This window comes from Raphanus sativus, chromosome 4 (genome assembly GCF_000801105.2).
Source record: "Raphanus sativus cultivar WK10039 chromosome 4, ASM80110v3, whole genome shotgun sequence".
Classification (NCBI taxonomy): domain Eukaryota; kingdom Viridiplantae; phylum Streptophyta; class Magnoliopsida; order Brassicales; family Brassicaceae; genus Raphanus; species Raphanus sativus.
The window spans coordinates 46,371,328-46,389,269 of NC_079514.1; the positions used below are offsets into that span (position 1 = coordinate 46,371,328).

General features: G+C 38.0%; 1 protein-coding gene and 1 long non-coding RNA gene across 2 annotated transcripts; one reads left to right on the forward strand and one right to left on the reverse strand.

The window, feature by feature from the left end:
* Positions 1 to 12,325: 12,325 nt before the first annotated feature.
* On the reverse strand, positions 12,326 to 15,969 carry LOC108851202 (uncharacterized). The gene is made up of 7 exons (XM_018624613.2): positions 15,055 to 15,969; positions 14,378 to 14,953; positions 14,120 to 14,233; positions 13,616 to 13,741; positions 13,210 to 13,553; positions 13,025 to 13,106; positions 12,326 to 12,943 (listed from the first exon to the last, which is right to left on the reverse strand). The coding sequence occupies exons 1-7, from the start codon at positions 15,967 to 15,969 to the stop codon at positions 12,326 to 12,328; spliced, it is 2,775 nt and encodes a 924-aa protein (XP_018480115.2).
* An 817-nt stretch (positions 15,970 to 16,786) lies between these two features.
* LOC130510860 (uncharacterized) lies at positions 16,787 to 17,410 on the forward strand. The gene is made up of 2 exons (XR_008944648.1): positions 16,787 to 16,910; positions 17,008 to 17,410. It is a non-coding gene; the product is annotated as an uncharacterized LOC130510860 (long non-coding RNA).
* Positions 17,411 to 17,942: the final 532 nt, after the last annotated feature.

Sequence of the window (17,942 nt, forward strand, 5' to 3'; positions counted from 1 at the left end):
ACCTGTAAGAATCTTCCTGTAGTGCAATAACCGGTTATTTGTAAGAAGAAATCACCGGCTATTTGAAGATCAAATCCGGCTTCATGATTGCTCTCATATAGATTGAGTAAAAATATATTAAATCCATATTATAAGTGTGTTACCGGTTTCAATTAGTGTATTCCGATTTCACTTTTTTAGGTTTCCGACGGACGTGGTCAAGACGAAATCTCTTCACTACCACCGGTGGTAAGCTGGGTGAAAGCAAACATCAACTCAGGTCTATATCTCGTCCGGAACTTAATGTAAGTATGTCTATATTAAATTTTGTAACTTACTACATATGTTGATTTGGGTTACAGATATTTATCAAAATGTTGCTACCTTCATAATATCTTTTATTTTAAAGGGGACCCTCGTACTCGCCCATCAAGATAAAAATACCATTCTCGACGTACTCTCTTTTTGAATTTAACAACGAAGCTTCCTTCAGGATCAAAACTGTTTGCCCCCGTAAGTATAGAGTAGTTACCCCCAGCACTACCTTTTGTTACTAATATGAGCCAGCTTATGTTTAACATGATGTATAACAATTATTTAATCGAAGGTCCAAAAATGGCAGTCGAAACAAAATCTCGCTTATGCCGCTACAAACGTGAATGTCGGAGAATAGCAGACCTCAAATGAGTACACTATCGGGGCCACAGCGGAACGGAGGATCGCCTTAGATCAGATGTATGGTCTCCGACCTCTTCTTGATTATAATGCTCAATTATGACAAGCGCAGTCATAACAATATTAACACATATATGATATTGCAGTTCGATCAACCATCTTTCTCTTTGGGCCTGACTCAAGAGAAAAGCTGCTTACCCTCGCGTGAACACGATCAGATGGGAGAGAATAATACTCATCATGGTTTGGAGACGCATCTAGATACTTTCCTCTCTCGAAAAAGCAAGCGTATCAAGACAGTCCCACAGTATTTACTTAGCGGTTACCAGTGCGGGGAGTAGCATACTTAATCGTGCTCGAGAAGGTCAACTTTGTGGGGGTAGCTATATGATATGTCGGTTGTTCGTGACAAGTATGCTCGACTGTCCACACTACTTAAGAAACCTTGGTAAATTTCATTTTATCCATCAGAAAAGAAATATTTCATATATTTTGACATGTGGATTGGTAGAATAATATAGTAAAGCCTTTTATTGCAGTTTTATAAACGTTGGTGGACTCTCGGTTACCCATAAAGACCTTATTGATATAGCGGACAGAACTCGTTTGTTACCTGGCAAGGCAAGTTATTATTTTAAAACTGATCTACGGAGAAGTGGAGTATATTTATGACACCAGCTAACTGTAAATTCAGGTCGTAGATATTCTTATGAGGGTTGTCCGATCCACCTTCGATAATCATTGTATCGGTAAAGTGGACATAAGTGCTGCGTTTCTGGACAGTCGGTTTGCAGCATTGTTGTGTAGGAACCATGCAAAATTCAAGAAGCAAAAGAATAAGGGTGCTTTCCCTATTCAGCAAGAGTCTAGTAGATGGGCTCGCTAATAGCTGTCAGGCTTTTACCCCTGGAAACCCGTTTTTACTTTCCAATATGCATCAGAAAAGAGCACTGGATAGGATTATGTCTGGATTTCAGTGCATCAAAGCTTTATGTTTTTGATTGCAACCCTGACTTAAACGAGGATTCTGCACTTCGGCAATCTCTTCTGCCTATCTCAGAAATGTTTCCTCTACTGGTAAAACAATCTTCCATATCTATTGGGGTTGATACTCCCCTGATTGTAGAAAGGATTCAAGTGTTGCCAAGAATGAAAACCCTGGCGAAGCGGCTATCACAGCAACCCTCCTGATTCAAACACATTCCTTGTTTGGTTCTGACCCATGCCGTGGGATAACTCCGTCAATTATCACCGATGAAGCACATAGAGCGGCTGTTATGATATACGAGTTTCATGCCAAGTTGTAGGACGACTTTCTTTTTTACTGAGGATCTAATATTATATGTTACTGCTATGTAATGCTTATTTATGTCAACCAGGATAATGCTTATTTACCTTTATAAGTTTATCAGTTTCTGTTATCTAGTATTAAAACCATTTGATGTTATGTTAAAAGCATCCAAGATTAGGAGGTTGAAAGATAAAACGGTCAATCGTTGCAATATTAAATAGGAAAATCCTGAAATACCGGTTATTCCTTCGAATTGAAGGTAGAGGATATTGTAAAACCGGTTTTATTCTTAAGTAACTTCTTCAATAGATTGTTATAAAACACCCGATCCAAATCAGATAAGGGAAACAAACTATTTCACATTGAAAACGTTCTTAATTTATGTTACAGACGAGTTACCATATTACATGAACCCATACTACCACATCTTACAAACACCCCCAAAATAAGATAACGTTTATCTTACAAAGCAGGGACAGATAGTAGAAAAGTTTATCTTACAAGCAACCAATATAGAAACTCCTAAAAAGGACACCTTCCATGCGTTCACTGTTATTTATAAACACATAACTGCTACTGATCTTCCAGACTCCAAACCAACCATACTTTAATTTCATCAAATGCCTCCGGCTTTTTCACCGGGAGTTCCTTCAACTGCATCATCTGCATTTCTCTGTCCACCCTGAGTCGTCACTTCAGTCTCGTCTTTCACCTCTTGCTTTATGTTAACCTCACCAAACACCCGCCTCGATGGTTCACCTATGTAATTACAGTGATGAACGAGAAAGCTTAAATTACAATTTACACAGTATAAAACCGGATATCAAATAAAATAACGGTTATAACAAGGCATTATCCAGGTTTTCTATATTTTGGCTGAGAGCGACAAACCTATCTCAGATATAACTTGACCATGGCCTCTACCATTTCCTAGTGTAGAGTTGTTGATCTGACCTCCCAGTTGAAGCCCGGTATTGAACTCAGTTGACGAGGCAGTGGAAGATACATCCACTTGAGCTTGGTATTGAGGGATTTCCTGCTCCCCTGAATTGACTATGTTGAGATCGCTGGGAACATATCCAGTAAATTCAGAGCCAGGAACCCCATATATCCGGCCTAGTTGTAGCGCGTAACTTGATGCCATTAGGCTTTCATAATAGCTGTCTCTCATCGCCCAGTACCGAGCTTGATCATAGGAAACGTATCCACCACTAATCCCACTGTAGGTTGAGGGATCGTAAGCAGTTCTCAAGACTGATACTGGAGAAATCCTCGCTGCATTTTACATATATTTCGTTACTTCCTTTCATTAAGCATAAGCATATTGTAGTGGGTATTGGATATCAAATGTAACCATAGGTAAGACATATACACCGTTATCGTCAATCAAGTATACCAAATGTATGGTATCCTGTATTGGTTGGTTGACGAGGGTTGAGTGGGATCGGCACAATCGGCGATCACCCATTCCAGGGTCGACTCCACGTTAAGGTCTAGAGAGTTGTTTTTTATCGCTAACCAACGAAAACCGATGCATAAGCATGAGTTTCTCCGGGTCATTAAATTCATTGATGCGCGCACGTCAGCCGTCCGACTCCCCCGCAATATCTTAATATAATAGATATCAATCTCTAGTATACAGGTTTTTCTGACTATTTTGTCTGAAAGTTAATATACTTACCATTTATCATAGCGAGGTGCTGTTCCTTCGGCGGTTACACCTTCTTGGAGGAAACTGAAGCGACCAATGTCAAACGGACTCCTGCATAAGTAGTGGTATTTGGCTACTTCTTGGGGACCACTCACTATACACAGTTTTGGTTCAGTGTTCCACTCGTGGACGCTCAGCAGCATGTCAACGTCGGCGTTTGTGCGCATTGTGTGAGGCGGACATGTTTCACCATCAGGTTCTAGCATCCATTGCGGGAGTTGGAAAGTGACAACAAGTGGTGATTGTCGGCCAAGATTGAAGAGACCACGCACTTTCAGATCTATGGAAGCATATTCTTCATTTCTCCTAACCAGAATGGAGTGAGACATAACCGTAGCATCTTCTTCAAATCTCCAGACACCTTGTTGCGATTTAGACCACTCTCCTTTGGATATAACAACTAGCCGAGCCATCTGTTTTCATACAACAATGAGTAGTCAAAAAACACCAACCCAAAAATGCCACTATTGTCATTGTAAAAGAAACCCTCGATTTTCAGTTATTAAAAAGGCATCGATATCAAACCATAATTTTTTTTTTTTAAAAACTGAAATTTAAAGATACTTACAGTTTTCTCAGAGTTTTCTCCGGTTTGCTTAACTTCTTTCTGTACTTGATGGTTACTTATGTGTAGCGGTAGATGTAAATGGATGTACCTTTTTATAGCAAAATACATTTGTTGGAAACCGGTCATTTTTTGGTTCTAAATTAAACCAGAGAATCACACCATATCCCCCGCATTAAATGCTTGCAGGCTACCTACTGTTATACCATCATCATTACGCAGTCTGACATGACAAAACAGGTTGATAATGATTTTTATTATTTTAATTCATCATTATCTATAAAACCTGAAACGAAATCTTCTTCTTTAACTAGAAGGGGCTAACTAAAATATCTAGCACCGTTTCTTTGTTGTTAAAACGTGTCTTTCTACTGTCCGTAACAGAACTACTGGTCTAACTATTTTGGGATTTATGTAATTTATATATTTAAAGCAAATTGTTAACGGAACCAGGTTTAGACATGTCTAACCAGGGAAGCTATTTCCCCGGTTTTTTACTTAAAGATCACCAAAAATTAACTGTCTATGAATTTACTAATTTATTTGGACCATCTTTTGACAATTTCGAAGTAATATTTGTAGGCATATTTGGAAGTAATATTTGTATCTTTGATTACACAGGTTTTTTATTTGATTATGGAAGGCGGACATATATGTAGATTGAAAAACATAACTTATCACCACAAGAATTTCCGAATAATAATTCAGAAAACGGTAATATTGGAAATATCCGGATTAATATGATTTCATATAATAGTCCGCTTGGGGAATGTTTAAAGATTGAAGGGGGTTTGGTGATACGACCAATCTTTATGTGTTCACTATATACCGCCATGTTTGTAAATATAAAAAAGTTCGCTTGTTTTAACCACTTAATATATTGGAATCTGTTATTTCTATAAGCAGGGTCGGTTTATTGTTCCCGGATATATATTTAAGTTACCATTACTCGTGAGCAACTAACTGGATTTAAATATTTGTTTTCAAACTGTTTACAAATTTTCATTATTATTTTCAATTCTATTGGTAACAGTTTCTCCTCTAAATATGGTCTTATCTCAATTCGAGATTAAATTTCATTTGGACATTTTATGTGGTTCAGGATTATCATGGAAAGAAGATTTTATTTATTAAACAAACTCGGGAATATTAATAATCATGCCACATCCCACAAATGGATGCTTTATACATCAAACATCCATTAACCCTCCTAACGTACATACACCTTCATCATCCGAGTCTCTAACTTTCCTATTTAAACAAGCATAAGATTATATTGCCATTTTGCATGTTGCCCTGTTATGTCCAGGACGCTTGCATCTGCCGCATAGTGTGCGCTTCCTAGGTCCACTTGTCTGCATTATAACAATAAAATTAATATTGTGTGTGGTAGATATATATTGGAGAAGTACATAAAATACCTGAATTTCTCCTCGAGATAAAATCCGGTTTTTTTCTTGGTCTACCCGGTGGTCTCCGGCTTGCTGGGGATTTATGTCAGGCTGGTCGTTGGAACTATCGCTGGAAATTATCTCAATCACCTCATCTTCCACCACGGGGTAGATGATTCTCGCATATGCTGTCTTGTATGTTTCCAAACTATAACACTTCCCCACCAATGAATCTACTCGGACTTTGTACCTCGTTGCAGCTGCGATGGCGTGGGTGCAAGGAATCATTAGAGCTTGGAATTCGTTGCACGTACAACACTTACGGTTCAGATTGACGTGTAAAGTTTCGCCAGTTTTATCTGTCACTTCATATTCACCATTTCTGACTACTGTCACCCCAAACATTCCACTCCTTTCAAAATTTGAAGTGACGATCTCTTGAACCCGGGGAGTAAGGAAGTTAGAACCTTCTGGATCTATCTCTCGTCGGTTGGCAAACCATGTCATAAGCTTCGTGCGAATGTACTCAATGAGAGATAGTATGGGATATTCCCGGGCCTCACGCAAAACCGAGTTCCATGTCTCCGCAACATTACTTGTCATGATGTTGTATCGATTACCCTTGAAATGAGATCTTGCCCAGTGTTCGAAGCCTATACCGATGAGATAGTCGGCACAAGATGCATTGACTCTCTTAATTTCGTTGAAGGTGGTGTAGAACTCCGAAAGTCTAAATGCACGAGCAGCTTTCCCAACTAGATAACCTAGATGCTTATCCTTAAAGTAAGTTCTCACGTTTCGTTTAAGATGCAGGATGCATGCGCAATGGCGACCGTTAGGATAAACCTGAGATGATACTGAGATAATGTTATGATACAGATATATATGCCATTTTTTAAAATATTGAAAGTAACCGGTTGTACAACATTATAACAGTTGTTACAATATATAAATCCGGTTGTACTACTTATAAGTCTTACACTTCAGCTGGCATAAGTTGTTTAGTTAGACGTAAATTTTTTGAAATTAGAAAACAAACACTAGTATACTGCTCAGTACTCTTATTCACCTCAGGTACCATAGGTTATTTGACGAAAACATAAATTTAATGAAATGCAAAGAAAAAACTTACCTTTGCAAGTCCACAATATATAGAAGGATGACGATCTGAAACAAAAACAACTTCCTCGCTATCTGCTATGAACAATTTCAGTTTTCGGAAAAACCATTCCCAAGCTTTATCATTTTCTCCATCCACCACAGCAACAGCCAATGGGAAGACTTGATAATTCCCATCTTGGGCCGATGCAGTCAGTAAACACCCAGCGTACTTGCCCCTTAAGTGTGTTCCATCCACAATAACAACTTTTCTCATGTATTGGTATCCTTCGATGCTGGCAGACAAAGCCATGAACATGTACTTGAAACGATGACCAATCCCCTCTGCATATTCCGTATGCACGTCTGCAATGCTACCAGGATTTGAACTGACGAGCTTGTTTAGGTAAGATGGCAATAGGTTGTAAGATGCTCCACAAGAACCCTTAGCGTACTCCAAAGCAACTTCTCTAGACCTCCATGCTTTCCAATATGAAATGTGAACGTCGTGATCCCCTTCCATGGCCTGCATTATCTCGGTTGGTCGTGGACCACCACCCTTTCCGGCGAACCTTGCTTTCATCATTCCACCGATCACCGTATGTGTTGCTTGTGATTGGTATCCACAGCGGTCGTCAACGGAACAAGAATGTTGAGGATCAATCGTCCTAATTTCAAATAACTCTGTATTCTTCACAATGACAGCATACACTCGCCAGTTACAGGTAGTACAGAAGCATCTGAGGATCATTCCACCTGGCGATGATCGAGTGTTTCGAAATCGGAATTTATTTCTTATTGCATACATAGCCATATGGTGCTTGAACTCTTCTCTATTTTTGAAGATCATTCCAATATAGATGACATCTGGATTATGTATCTTATTTCCTGCAAATATGTATGTATATTAAAATACTGTGTAGTTGTTATTTATTTAAAGTTTCACCACCGGATTAGTCAATACATCAACTAATGAAAAGGAAACAAATAACCAGCTTTTATTTTTTTAAATATAACAGCAGAGCGAGATAGTCATATTGAAGCTACAAATTATGTGTTAACGAACCATTGGAATTACGGAGGACGAAAGAATCTTCTTCGACAGTCAGGTCAACTTCAATCGGATCCTCATGATGTGGTCCCATAACCTCACTCGCTCCCTCTCCAGTCTCCATATTATTCATTCTTCCTCTTTCTAATGCAGCTGCATCATATCAGTAAGTGGAAGTTAATTGTTGAATTTAAAAAAATTATGTGGTCATAAAGAGATCTCGAGTTATATGTTAATGTAAGTTTATTATAATAATATCCGCCTACCTTCATCGTTGACATCCTGTAATTTGTCCTGCTCGTTCCCTCCACCGTTGCAAAAATTAAGGTCATTTTGATAGGGAAATTGGAGGTTTCTCAACGAACCAGGAGTGGAATCGGTTGATGATTCTCCAATATGAACAATGGGAGGCTGGTTTATCGGGGATGCATGACCGTCTCCACTTATATCATTTGATAGAGTTATTAAAATTTCATTGTCACCCTTATTAAAACTTTCGGTCCTGCTATCTTCAAATTCTAGATTGATGAATTCATTCCAACAGTCCTCACCAACGTCATTATCTCTCTCATCTGATTCGCAGAATTGGTTAACTTCGTTATTTTCATTCCGGGTGTATGAGTAATTTGGAGTAGTAGGACGATGATTTCGTTGAGGAGTTGTACGAAATTCTGCATGGATGTATGATTTCAAATTTTTCATAATCGGAGGTTTTTCCTAATTAAATCAGGTTATATAAATATTAATCTGGTTGTTGCCGTCAATTATATGTTAGTAAAAACCTAAATTACCTTGGTCTTCTGGGAAAACCGTCGGATTGACTTTTTCAAATCGGTTTTGAATGTTCTTCCTCTGTCGATCGTCATCACTACTAATCTTATCTACCTCGTCATTTCCATTATTGATCTCACCAAACGTGGATCTGGCCTTTTCAATCTCCAGTGACAATCGGTAGACAGTAACCATGTTCTTCTCATTGAATATGTGTGCAAGTCCAGTGCAGTCGAACTCGTCTTCTCCCACAAGCTCTTCAATAAAGTAAAAAAAATTAATGAGAATATGTTTAAGTCAAATATTTTATCTTGGTAGACTTCTGTAACCTCTAATTGCCGCAAGGTGTTCTTCCTCTGTTGATCCGTCACTTAAAAACGATATGTCACCTACTGTGAATGGTTCTCTGCATAGAAATTGATACTTTGCAACTTTGGCAGATCCATACGTGACACATAACTCCACCTCCTTGGTCCACTCTTGCACACTGAACATTAGTTCAACGTCCTCTGCGTCAACTATGTTTGTTGGTGCAGATGTAGACCCTTCCGGTAAGAGCATAGTAGAGGGTAGACGATATGACAAAACCATAGGTGTTTCTTGTTCGATCTCCAACTCTTCTCTTACCAATGAGATTAACGTGTGTATTCCGTCGTTGGTCTTGGTTAATATATAATGTTCAACAGCGGAAGGATCGCCATGGAATCGCCATTCCCCATCCGAACATTTTGTCCATTGGCCACTAATAACACGTAACAGTTGACCCATCTGTGGATATAAAGATGCAGTAAACTAATACCGAATTAGTTTCATATTTATTGAAGCTAACGACAAAATTACGAAAACAATTATTACCAGGAATGTCTCCGTCAACCCAAGTAATTTATTACTTTTCAGCTTCACAGTAGTTGAAGTACTGACGTATTTATGCTTATTATTTGGATGATGTGTGGGTTTTCAGGAGGTGGAGTTAAGGTCTATATAAAGAGAGTTTCTGGGTACTATTTCGCCCATACATACACAACCATTTACATGCGTATCTTCATAGAATCACTTCATTTAATGCTCCTACCCTACCTACATGTTGGGTATATTGTAGACATTATGATTTGACAATTGGAATAAGAGACCGAAAATTATTTCTAAAATAGTCAGTCCACAAATTTTTTATAAATATCTACTACCTCAATTATTGGTTTTAATCCGGTTACGTACTCAGTTGAACCAATTCGAAGTTATAAATTGGTTACCTATATGGGTAGTGAACTACTATCAAAACCGTTTTGATTTATAATTGGTTCAATTTATCCGGTTTTGTGCTTCATATTTCAGTTAAAACCAATAAATATTAATAGTACCGGTTATGACCTTGGTTTACCCGCTTATGACCTTGGTTGAAAACATAACCGGTCTTATTCTTATTGTAACCGGGTACATATTATCCCTAATTAAACCAAAGTAAACCTGTTGTTCAATATTTATGTAATAAAATACGAAATAAGAGGTTAATATTCCTATAATTGATGATCTATAATTATAATTTCCTATGTATCATTGTCTCTTTTAGTTTCATTTGATTATATTACTTAAGGTCAAGACCTGTAACATTAAGAAAAAAAATGGAACTATACGACCACTAAACTTTTCTGCTAACCGGTTTCCTTCCTTTCATTTGATTCTATAACTTGGGGTCACTTCGTTGGCCTTCCATAACTTGAAAAAATCACTTCCAACTGTTACCACCAAAGCTTGCCACGTCGAAAGGGGATATGAGTGGTAAAGAGGATAGGATGTAATGGGTATGAAAAAATCACTTACAACTGTGAACACCAAAGCTCGCCACGTCGAAAAGGGATACGAGTGGTAAAGTGGATAGGATGTAATGGGGTTATAATACTCCAAAGATGAAATGGTGCTACATACATTTGATAGTAGGGTTTACCCACAATTTGCAAGTCGCTATATATACATGACAAGCGATGTACCACAAAAATTCATTCCCCTTTTCATATGGCAATAAGTCATAATATACCTTTCTTCTTACTAAACAATTTCCATTGTGTCTTCAACGGGATAACGGCTCACTCATTACTGTCAATCTTCATCTTTCTCTCGTAGTCATCGGATGTTATATAGTACTTGGTAGAATTTACATGAGAGTGATTGTAATATGTGTTCCCGCTATCCCATTTAAGAGTCGATGTATCTGGGAAAGAAGCTTCTAAGACGGTTCTTGAAGAACACTGTTTAACTAGGAGAAATAAGAGGACACGGGGTTTGGGTTGATGATTTGAGAATGGCTTTAGGGGTTAGTGTCGATCACGAAGTTTGGGTTGATTGATTCAGGAAGGTTTAGGGTATAGTGTTGGACACGGGGTTTGGGTTGATTGATTTACAATGGGTTTAGGGTTTAGTGATGACCCCGGGGTTAGGGTTGATTATTTTTATATGGTTTAGGGTATAGTGTTGAATAGGGGGTTGGGTTGATTATTTGATATTTGGTTTAGGGTAGAGTGATGAAAATTGAATTTTGGTTGATTGGTTGAGGAAATGTATATAGGGTTTAGTGATTTACGACCAAACTTTAGCATCACCACAATACTGAAATTGAAATTCTATGAAATCTTAGCCACCGTTATTTTATAAACATTAACACCATATCCGTAATTCCTACATTTTAAGCCGGATTAGTTTGTGTCGACATGGTTTATAACTAAGGAGGAGGTTAGGTGGGGGTGATTACCGGAAAATATTTTAGCCCTGCTCCTAAATAGTTTAAGTGTAGTAAGTTGTTTGTAAGAACAGGTTATGGGATGATAGAACGGATATTTTAAAGAACAGTGATTAGATTTTGTAAACGAATAAGCGTATGTAATATATTCCACTTAGGTAGAACAGATGTTATATATCTACTATTTACAGGCCTATGGTTTAGATATGTGTCTTACAGGGAATCCACATGGAGCTGTGTCAGACTATGGCAGACTATGTCAGACTGTCGAGATTAGAATATTTGGTATTTTGTATGGTGCACAAAATATTTCTTATTGTGGCTGTGATATGATAAACGTATGATTACTTTGTAGAGTGTGACAAATAGTATGTGATGTTTATCCTGATTTAAAAATGTCTATTTATATATTGGGAATATATGTTCATTGAAGGAGTTTTGAAAACTGGATAATGTTCTTTGACAGACGACAAAAAGCATATAAAACCGGTTTTTCGTTTTCCAATGCTGAAATAATATAACAACACCACCGTCTTAATATAATATATTGGGATTAATGGAACTATATTATGTTTTGTATACTAATTAAATAATCGTAAATATTATATTGGAAGTATTTCAAATTGAATATGTACTATTAAGGCGTTGTTCGGAATTTGAACTGAAAATGTACCATTTGAAGAAGTATTTTGAATCTGGAATATATTCAGTAAACCCAGACAATTGAAAATATAACCGGTTATTCCTCATCTACATTTATCCATTATTTTAAGGTCACCAATTTATGATGACTAATATCTTTCGATTAAATTGGGTTTCATATTAACACTTACTAATACATTTGCCTTAATAGTAGACACAAATTTGTGTCCAATTTACTGAATAGGAGTTCAAATAAAGTAGTACATAAACCGATAAACGTTTCACACTCGAAATACAAAATAGTTTGCGATCGTAGTTGCTTGCATTCAACGAAATAGATAAACAGTAGATAAACAAACATTTCTTAGATATAAGTTGTGAGAATTTCAGATATACTTCTTACTTCACTCGACTAGTCTTCTACAGCTTCTCATGTAGTTCATACAACATCACCACAAGTCTTTGCGCTTCTTCCTTGAGAGTAGTAGGAGTGATAGACCTGCAGATTTCAATCCCAAACCTTGCATGCGTTTGCATGAGCAATATGGATGTTAGGGCAGAGTGTGAGCGGTTGCTGTTATGACGCACCACATTAGGCCTCTCTATCACAACAGCAGGATAAGAAGCAGTAGTGGAGAGCACTCCGGTACGCCTCAAAAGTGGGGGGATCATATCTCTGAAGGGTTGGAGTTGTTTCGCCAATTCTTCATCAGACCGGAGCCCCATATTGCACTCAAGAACAGTTAACTTCCACGCTTTCAGGTCGAAACACACAACAACCCAGTCTTTGTTCCCTAGATCAAACGGAAAGTAGTGATGAGTGAAAGGTGCCATTGTCGGCTCGTCCTGACCAAGATAGTGAACAAGATCTTTGGGAAAATTATATGACTCTTGTGATCTTGAACGCTCAAACTTTGGATAATGCTTCAACAACAACACAACATATCTGGTGTCAAGAAAGTTGGGACTTCTCTCACGGCTACAATTCGGTGCACTGTTGTATGTGGTCCGTACAAACCTCACCAAGATATCAATAATCTGTATATTTAAAAACAAAACAGGATTCAAAATGTATATCCACGATTGTAGCTGAGAAAACTGAATATAAAGAAGACATACCCTAGCTGGTAAGGAACGGCTGAGTTCTACGATTCCCGTGATGTCCTTGGAAGTTACTGCCAGCCCGGCAACATTTATAACACTTATATATTCAAACAAAAACATATTTAACAATAGCGTATTAGATATCCAGGTTTTCAAATTATTACAAAATATATAATATAAGAGGCATTGAGGTAACTTACAAGTTGTTGCTTAGTTTACCAACGAGCTTTGTGTATTTGGACATTACCAAATCAGGGCAGGAGTATGCAGTAAAAAAAGGGTCGGCTTCACGAGCTCGGGCAAGTGTATCATCCCCACTTTCAATCTCTTGTACATGTTCACCTGGAACCACCTTACTGCGTTTGCTTTTAGGACTTAGTGGAGGATGTGACGGGTCGTCTGTTGCTTCTTCTTCCCTATGTTCTGGAACTGTGTCAATCATATCTTCTGTGGCTACCGGAAGCGATGGATATGGAGATGGAGCCTGTAAAATGGCGGTTGTTGTGATTTCTTCTGTGGCTACCGGAAGCGATGGAGATGGAGCCTGTAAAATGGCGTAGGTCATACCACATTCATGCTTATTATATTGACAATGAATTAACATACCACAGTTTTCGAGCCACCAAAGTTAGTCTCAATATTGTCTGAACCATAGTGGACATTATGAGATCCTTCTGACAGCTCTCCAATGATCTTACGTGAAACATTGGCCCCATTCACCTCTGCTCTTGACTGTAAATTGACACACAACATATTTAAATTGATTAACATATTTAATAACTGAGGACAAACATACATAATGAAATTTATTGGCTAAATATCCCCAGATAATAACCTTGGTATCGAATTTGGTTTTTGCACGGTTAACTGAGATATCAAATTATCAAGATAGCAGGTTGATACATTGATTATCGAGTTTTTAAATATTATTTACAAATTTAAATTCTCATAACCGGCACAATAACAAGTCAACATGTTCGAAATCACTTATTACCCCTAACATATTAATTAATTTTCATGTTTGAAATCACTTATACGAAAAACATAGTAAATCCATTTATTGTGGTTAAAATCACTTATACCACTAAAAAATTAATTCATTATACATACCGAGACCATAGAAGATTCTTTGGTGTGGCTATTGGCTGATAAGAAGTCAGCCTCGAAGCCCTGATCATTGTTATTCAAGCGTGAAGTAGAATTAGCTACCCTCCCATGAGACCCCTGTCAATCAACCCCAATCCAAAAACAAAAATATATTGTTATACATATCCGGTTTTACCATCATATGATGGTTGATACCAGTTACTATATATTGGTATCGGATATTACAATCGCAAACGGCAAGTTCTAGTATTTTTCAATTACCTCCAACACTGATGTTGATCTTCTGTCGCCATTGGGTTGACTGTTGTCACCATTTTCTTCCTCATTTACCTCAGTGTTTAGGTTCCCCCCAGGTTTCTGTGTTCTGAGGTTTGGGTTGGCCTCACCGTCCATGGAAGACCGCATGATATCATCCTTGAAGGTTTGAAGCTGATTATTGACTGAAACCATGATAGTGGTCTCCAAGGAGTCCACTTGAACAGCCGTTTTTTCGGCAACTGATACAGCTTTGGCCACATTCGCATCAACTCTTTGGAGCTCCGTTTTGAGAATAGACATCACAATGCCTGCAATACGGTTGTCGTCGTCCGTTTCCTTGTGTGTAACCGGGTTATTTTTCCGCTTCTTCTTACCCACCTCCTTTGCTATGTCACGCAATCTCTCAACGTCAAGTTTGGTAGCGCCACCTTTGAACATCGTAGCCGTGAAAGAGTAACCTTCTGCTAGAAGCTTCAGAAGATTATCTACTTTAACGTCGCACACCTCGTCTGCCCATACAAGTATAACGTTATCTATTGGTCTATCCGGATCATCAGGGATAATGCTTCTAACCAAAACCTGAAATATTAAAGCTTAACTGTTAACCAACAACACAAATTTAACAAAAATATCGAGTGTTTGTTATTACTAAAACGGAGGACTCAAAAACATCAACTTACATCAGTTTTTTTGTCCTCTTTGCGAGCATGCCCGGGGCTCAGTGTCTTTTGTTTGTTCCTCTTCTTCACGATATCATCTCCATCGTCGCTGCTATCGGAATCAGAAGATGCACAAGTCTCCAAGACAACTTCGGTTAGAGATGGTACAGCCTCTACCATAACCAGTTGTAGTGCCAATGCAAACCCTTTCAGTGCTATTGTATCATTGGAGAAGGCGACCTCGTCTCTTTGCTTTATACTACCCATAAGCATTTCAAAAGCTAGGCGACCCCACGGATACGAAAAGAACTGGTCGAGATCTTTTGTTGCCTCAGCATGTTCTTTCATCATCTTCATTTTGAGGTTTGTGGAGAGGAGGACCGAAGAGACTATCGCGAGACAAGCCACCTTAATCCTTATGTCTGAATCGGTTATCGTTTTTTTCCTTAGCATCTTTAGGGCCGTCGAAACCCGAATCTCCTCTCTGTTCCCAAATAGCTCGGCCCAATAAGGTTTCTCCTTCATCTTCGACTTTGACTTCACCTTCGTCTTCTTCGGGTATTCACCGCAGTGGAGACCGGTTACAATCGCGAACTCGCGAAGAGAAAATTTTATCGGTTTCCCCGCAAACCGAAACCAAGCCTCATATTTTTTCTCCACCTTCAACTGTCTAGACAACATGTATCTAGCAAATCTACCCGAGAAACCCGGTTTCTCCGCGATGTCAACAATCTTACCAAAGGGAGACAAGCGCAATCTCTGGATCTCATCTTCTTCCAGGGAATCTAGTATGTGATTGATAGCCGTAGAGGATTGGTAGGTAAGAACTCTGACACCTACCGGTTCATCGCCCGCCGCAAACATCATCTCCGGAATGGGAAGGGGAGGTTCCGCAGGATCGCGAACTGGTTCATCGCGGTTGGGAGATTCGTCCATTTTCTGGACTTTTTTTCTTTTGGTGAACTTCAAAGTTTGAAGGTGAGAGAGTAATGAGAAGATGTGAGAGATGGCGTTATGTTCTATGGGAAACTCAAAAGGTTTTAGCATCTTTTGAAACAAAACCCTTCGTAATAATTACAGTCTCCTGCATTAAACTGACAACACGTAAAGTTCAGAGGCTGCTGCAATAGGCTGACCAGGAATAATTAAATAATGCGATTATTTACATTTTTATAACATTAGGATATTGCAGTTCGATCAAAGGTTCTCTAAAATATAATCAGGCCCACTTAACAATTTAAAAGCCCGTAGTATATAACCGTTACACGGCCCATGCTTAATTTGTGAGCATACGATGGCCCATTACTGAATTTGTGATCATTATTTTGAAAATAATGATCTCATCTTCAAAAATATCTTCTTCTCTCCTTTCTTAAAAATATCTTATCATCTGCGAAAATATCTTTTTGTTAATAAAATATTATAAAAGCACTAAAATATCTTCCTCTCTTCTCTTATGTTCATCACTTCACATCGCCAAAAATAACCGGTTTTCAATCTCTGTTGACTTTTTCAATAACCTGTTATATCGTCAAAACTGCCGGTTGCAGGTTACTCAATTTTGCCATACACGTGACTTCTCAAGGACAGAATCGTGAAGCCGTGCGTTAAGTTACATGGTTCTCCAATTAATAAAAAATTTGCACACTTCTGCAAATACCATCCAAAATTTTGATATTGAGCTAAATAGGCCTTCATTTTATATGATCATGATGTATTATTGTATGTGTTCCAAGTTTGACATATTCCATTTATATTTATCATTTTATCACATAAGCATATTACTCGTGATATTCCAATTTGACTAGCAAATCTATCATTAACGTGGAGTCACAATGTAAAGCATTACTTCAACACTGTCACTGGGCATGTAAAAGGTAGACTCGACATAAGTTCTTCTTTCGCACAATTGCACTGCCCACGTCGTCACTGAATCCGTTTATTCACTATGTTTATTGATTGAACAAACAAAAGGGAGGTGTCACCTAAAACCTATAATCAGGGCATCTAAGTTGGGAGATTTACCGCCGTTTTTCTTTTGGATGGCTCAATAATGTCTACGGATGTTCTGTTAAAGCGGGTTTTGGTTGCTCCGGAAGGAACTCACGGTTTCGACAGCCCAATGATATGTTGTGGCGAGGGTGAAGTGAGAAGTCTGGTTTCAACTTTATTTATCTTATCTATTGTGATTTCTGTTAAGCTTTCAGCTAGTTTGATCTTTTATGTTTAACTTGCCAGTTTCGATTCATTTTTGTGTGGTGTTTGTGCTTATCGTTTTTAAACTAATCTCCCGTGTGTGGGCTATAGATTCCGGCGATATTCATTTCGTATGTCGGCTTAAGACTCACGGGGTTGTATAAACCATCGTCTTTGTATGTTTCAGTTTCTAATCAAAATCTTTTTGAGGAAAAAAATTACTTTTGGTGAGAAACTCTAATTAAAACTCTTGATGTGTATGGCCATACTAAAAAGATTCTTATTCGGAATATTTATTCCATCAGCAAATGATCGAAAGAAGAACAGCCAACAAAGAATTAGATCACAACTGTCATATATAATAAAACTATAGAGGAAGAAAAATCCTGGATCCATCATCACTTCAAAATCACCAAACACGAGCGGCAGTTTGAAATTACAAGACTAAAAAGGTTATTTGATTCAAGTCAATAGGTTCATAACTACCAGAGCAATTGTACTATTCATATCCTATTTTTCTTGAAGAACTTGTATATACTCGCAAGTTATATGAAAATTTAGTAGCAAAAAAACAAAATTTGCAGGTGATGTATTTCATGACTGTAACTAATATTCATTGTTGTAGTATTTTAGAGAACATTAAAATGAAAATATATAGACCACATGTTCTCTTCATAACACCAGTAACAATTCACCATGACCATATTCACTGT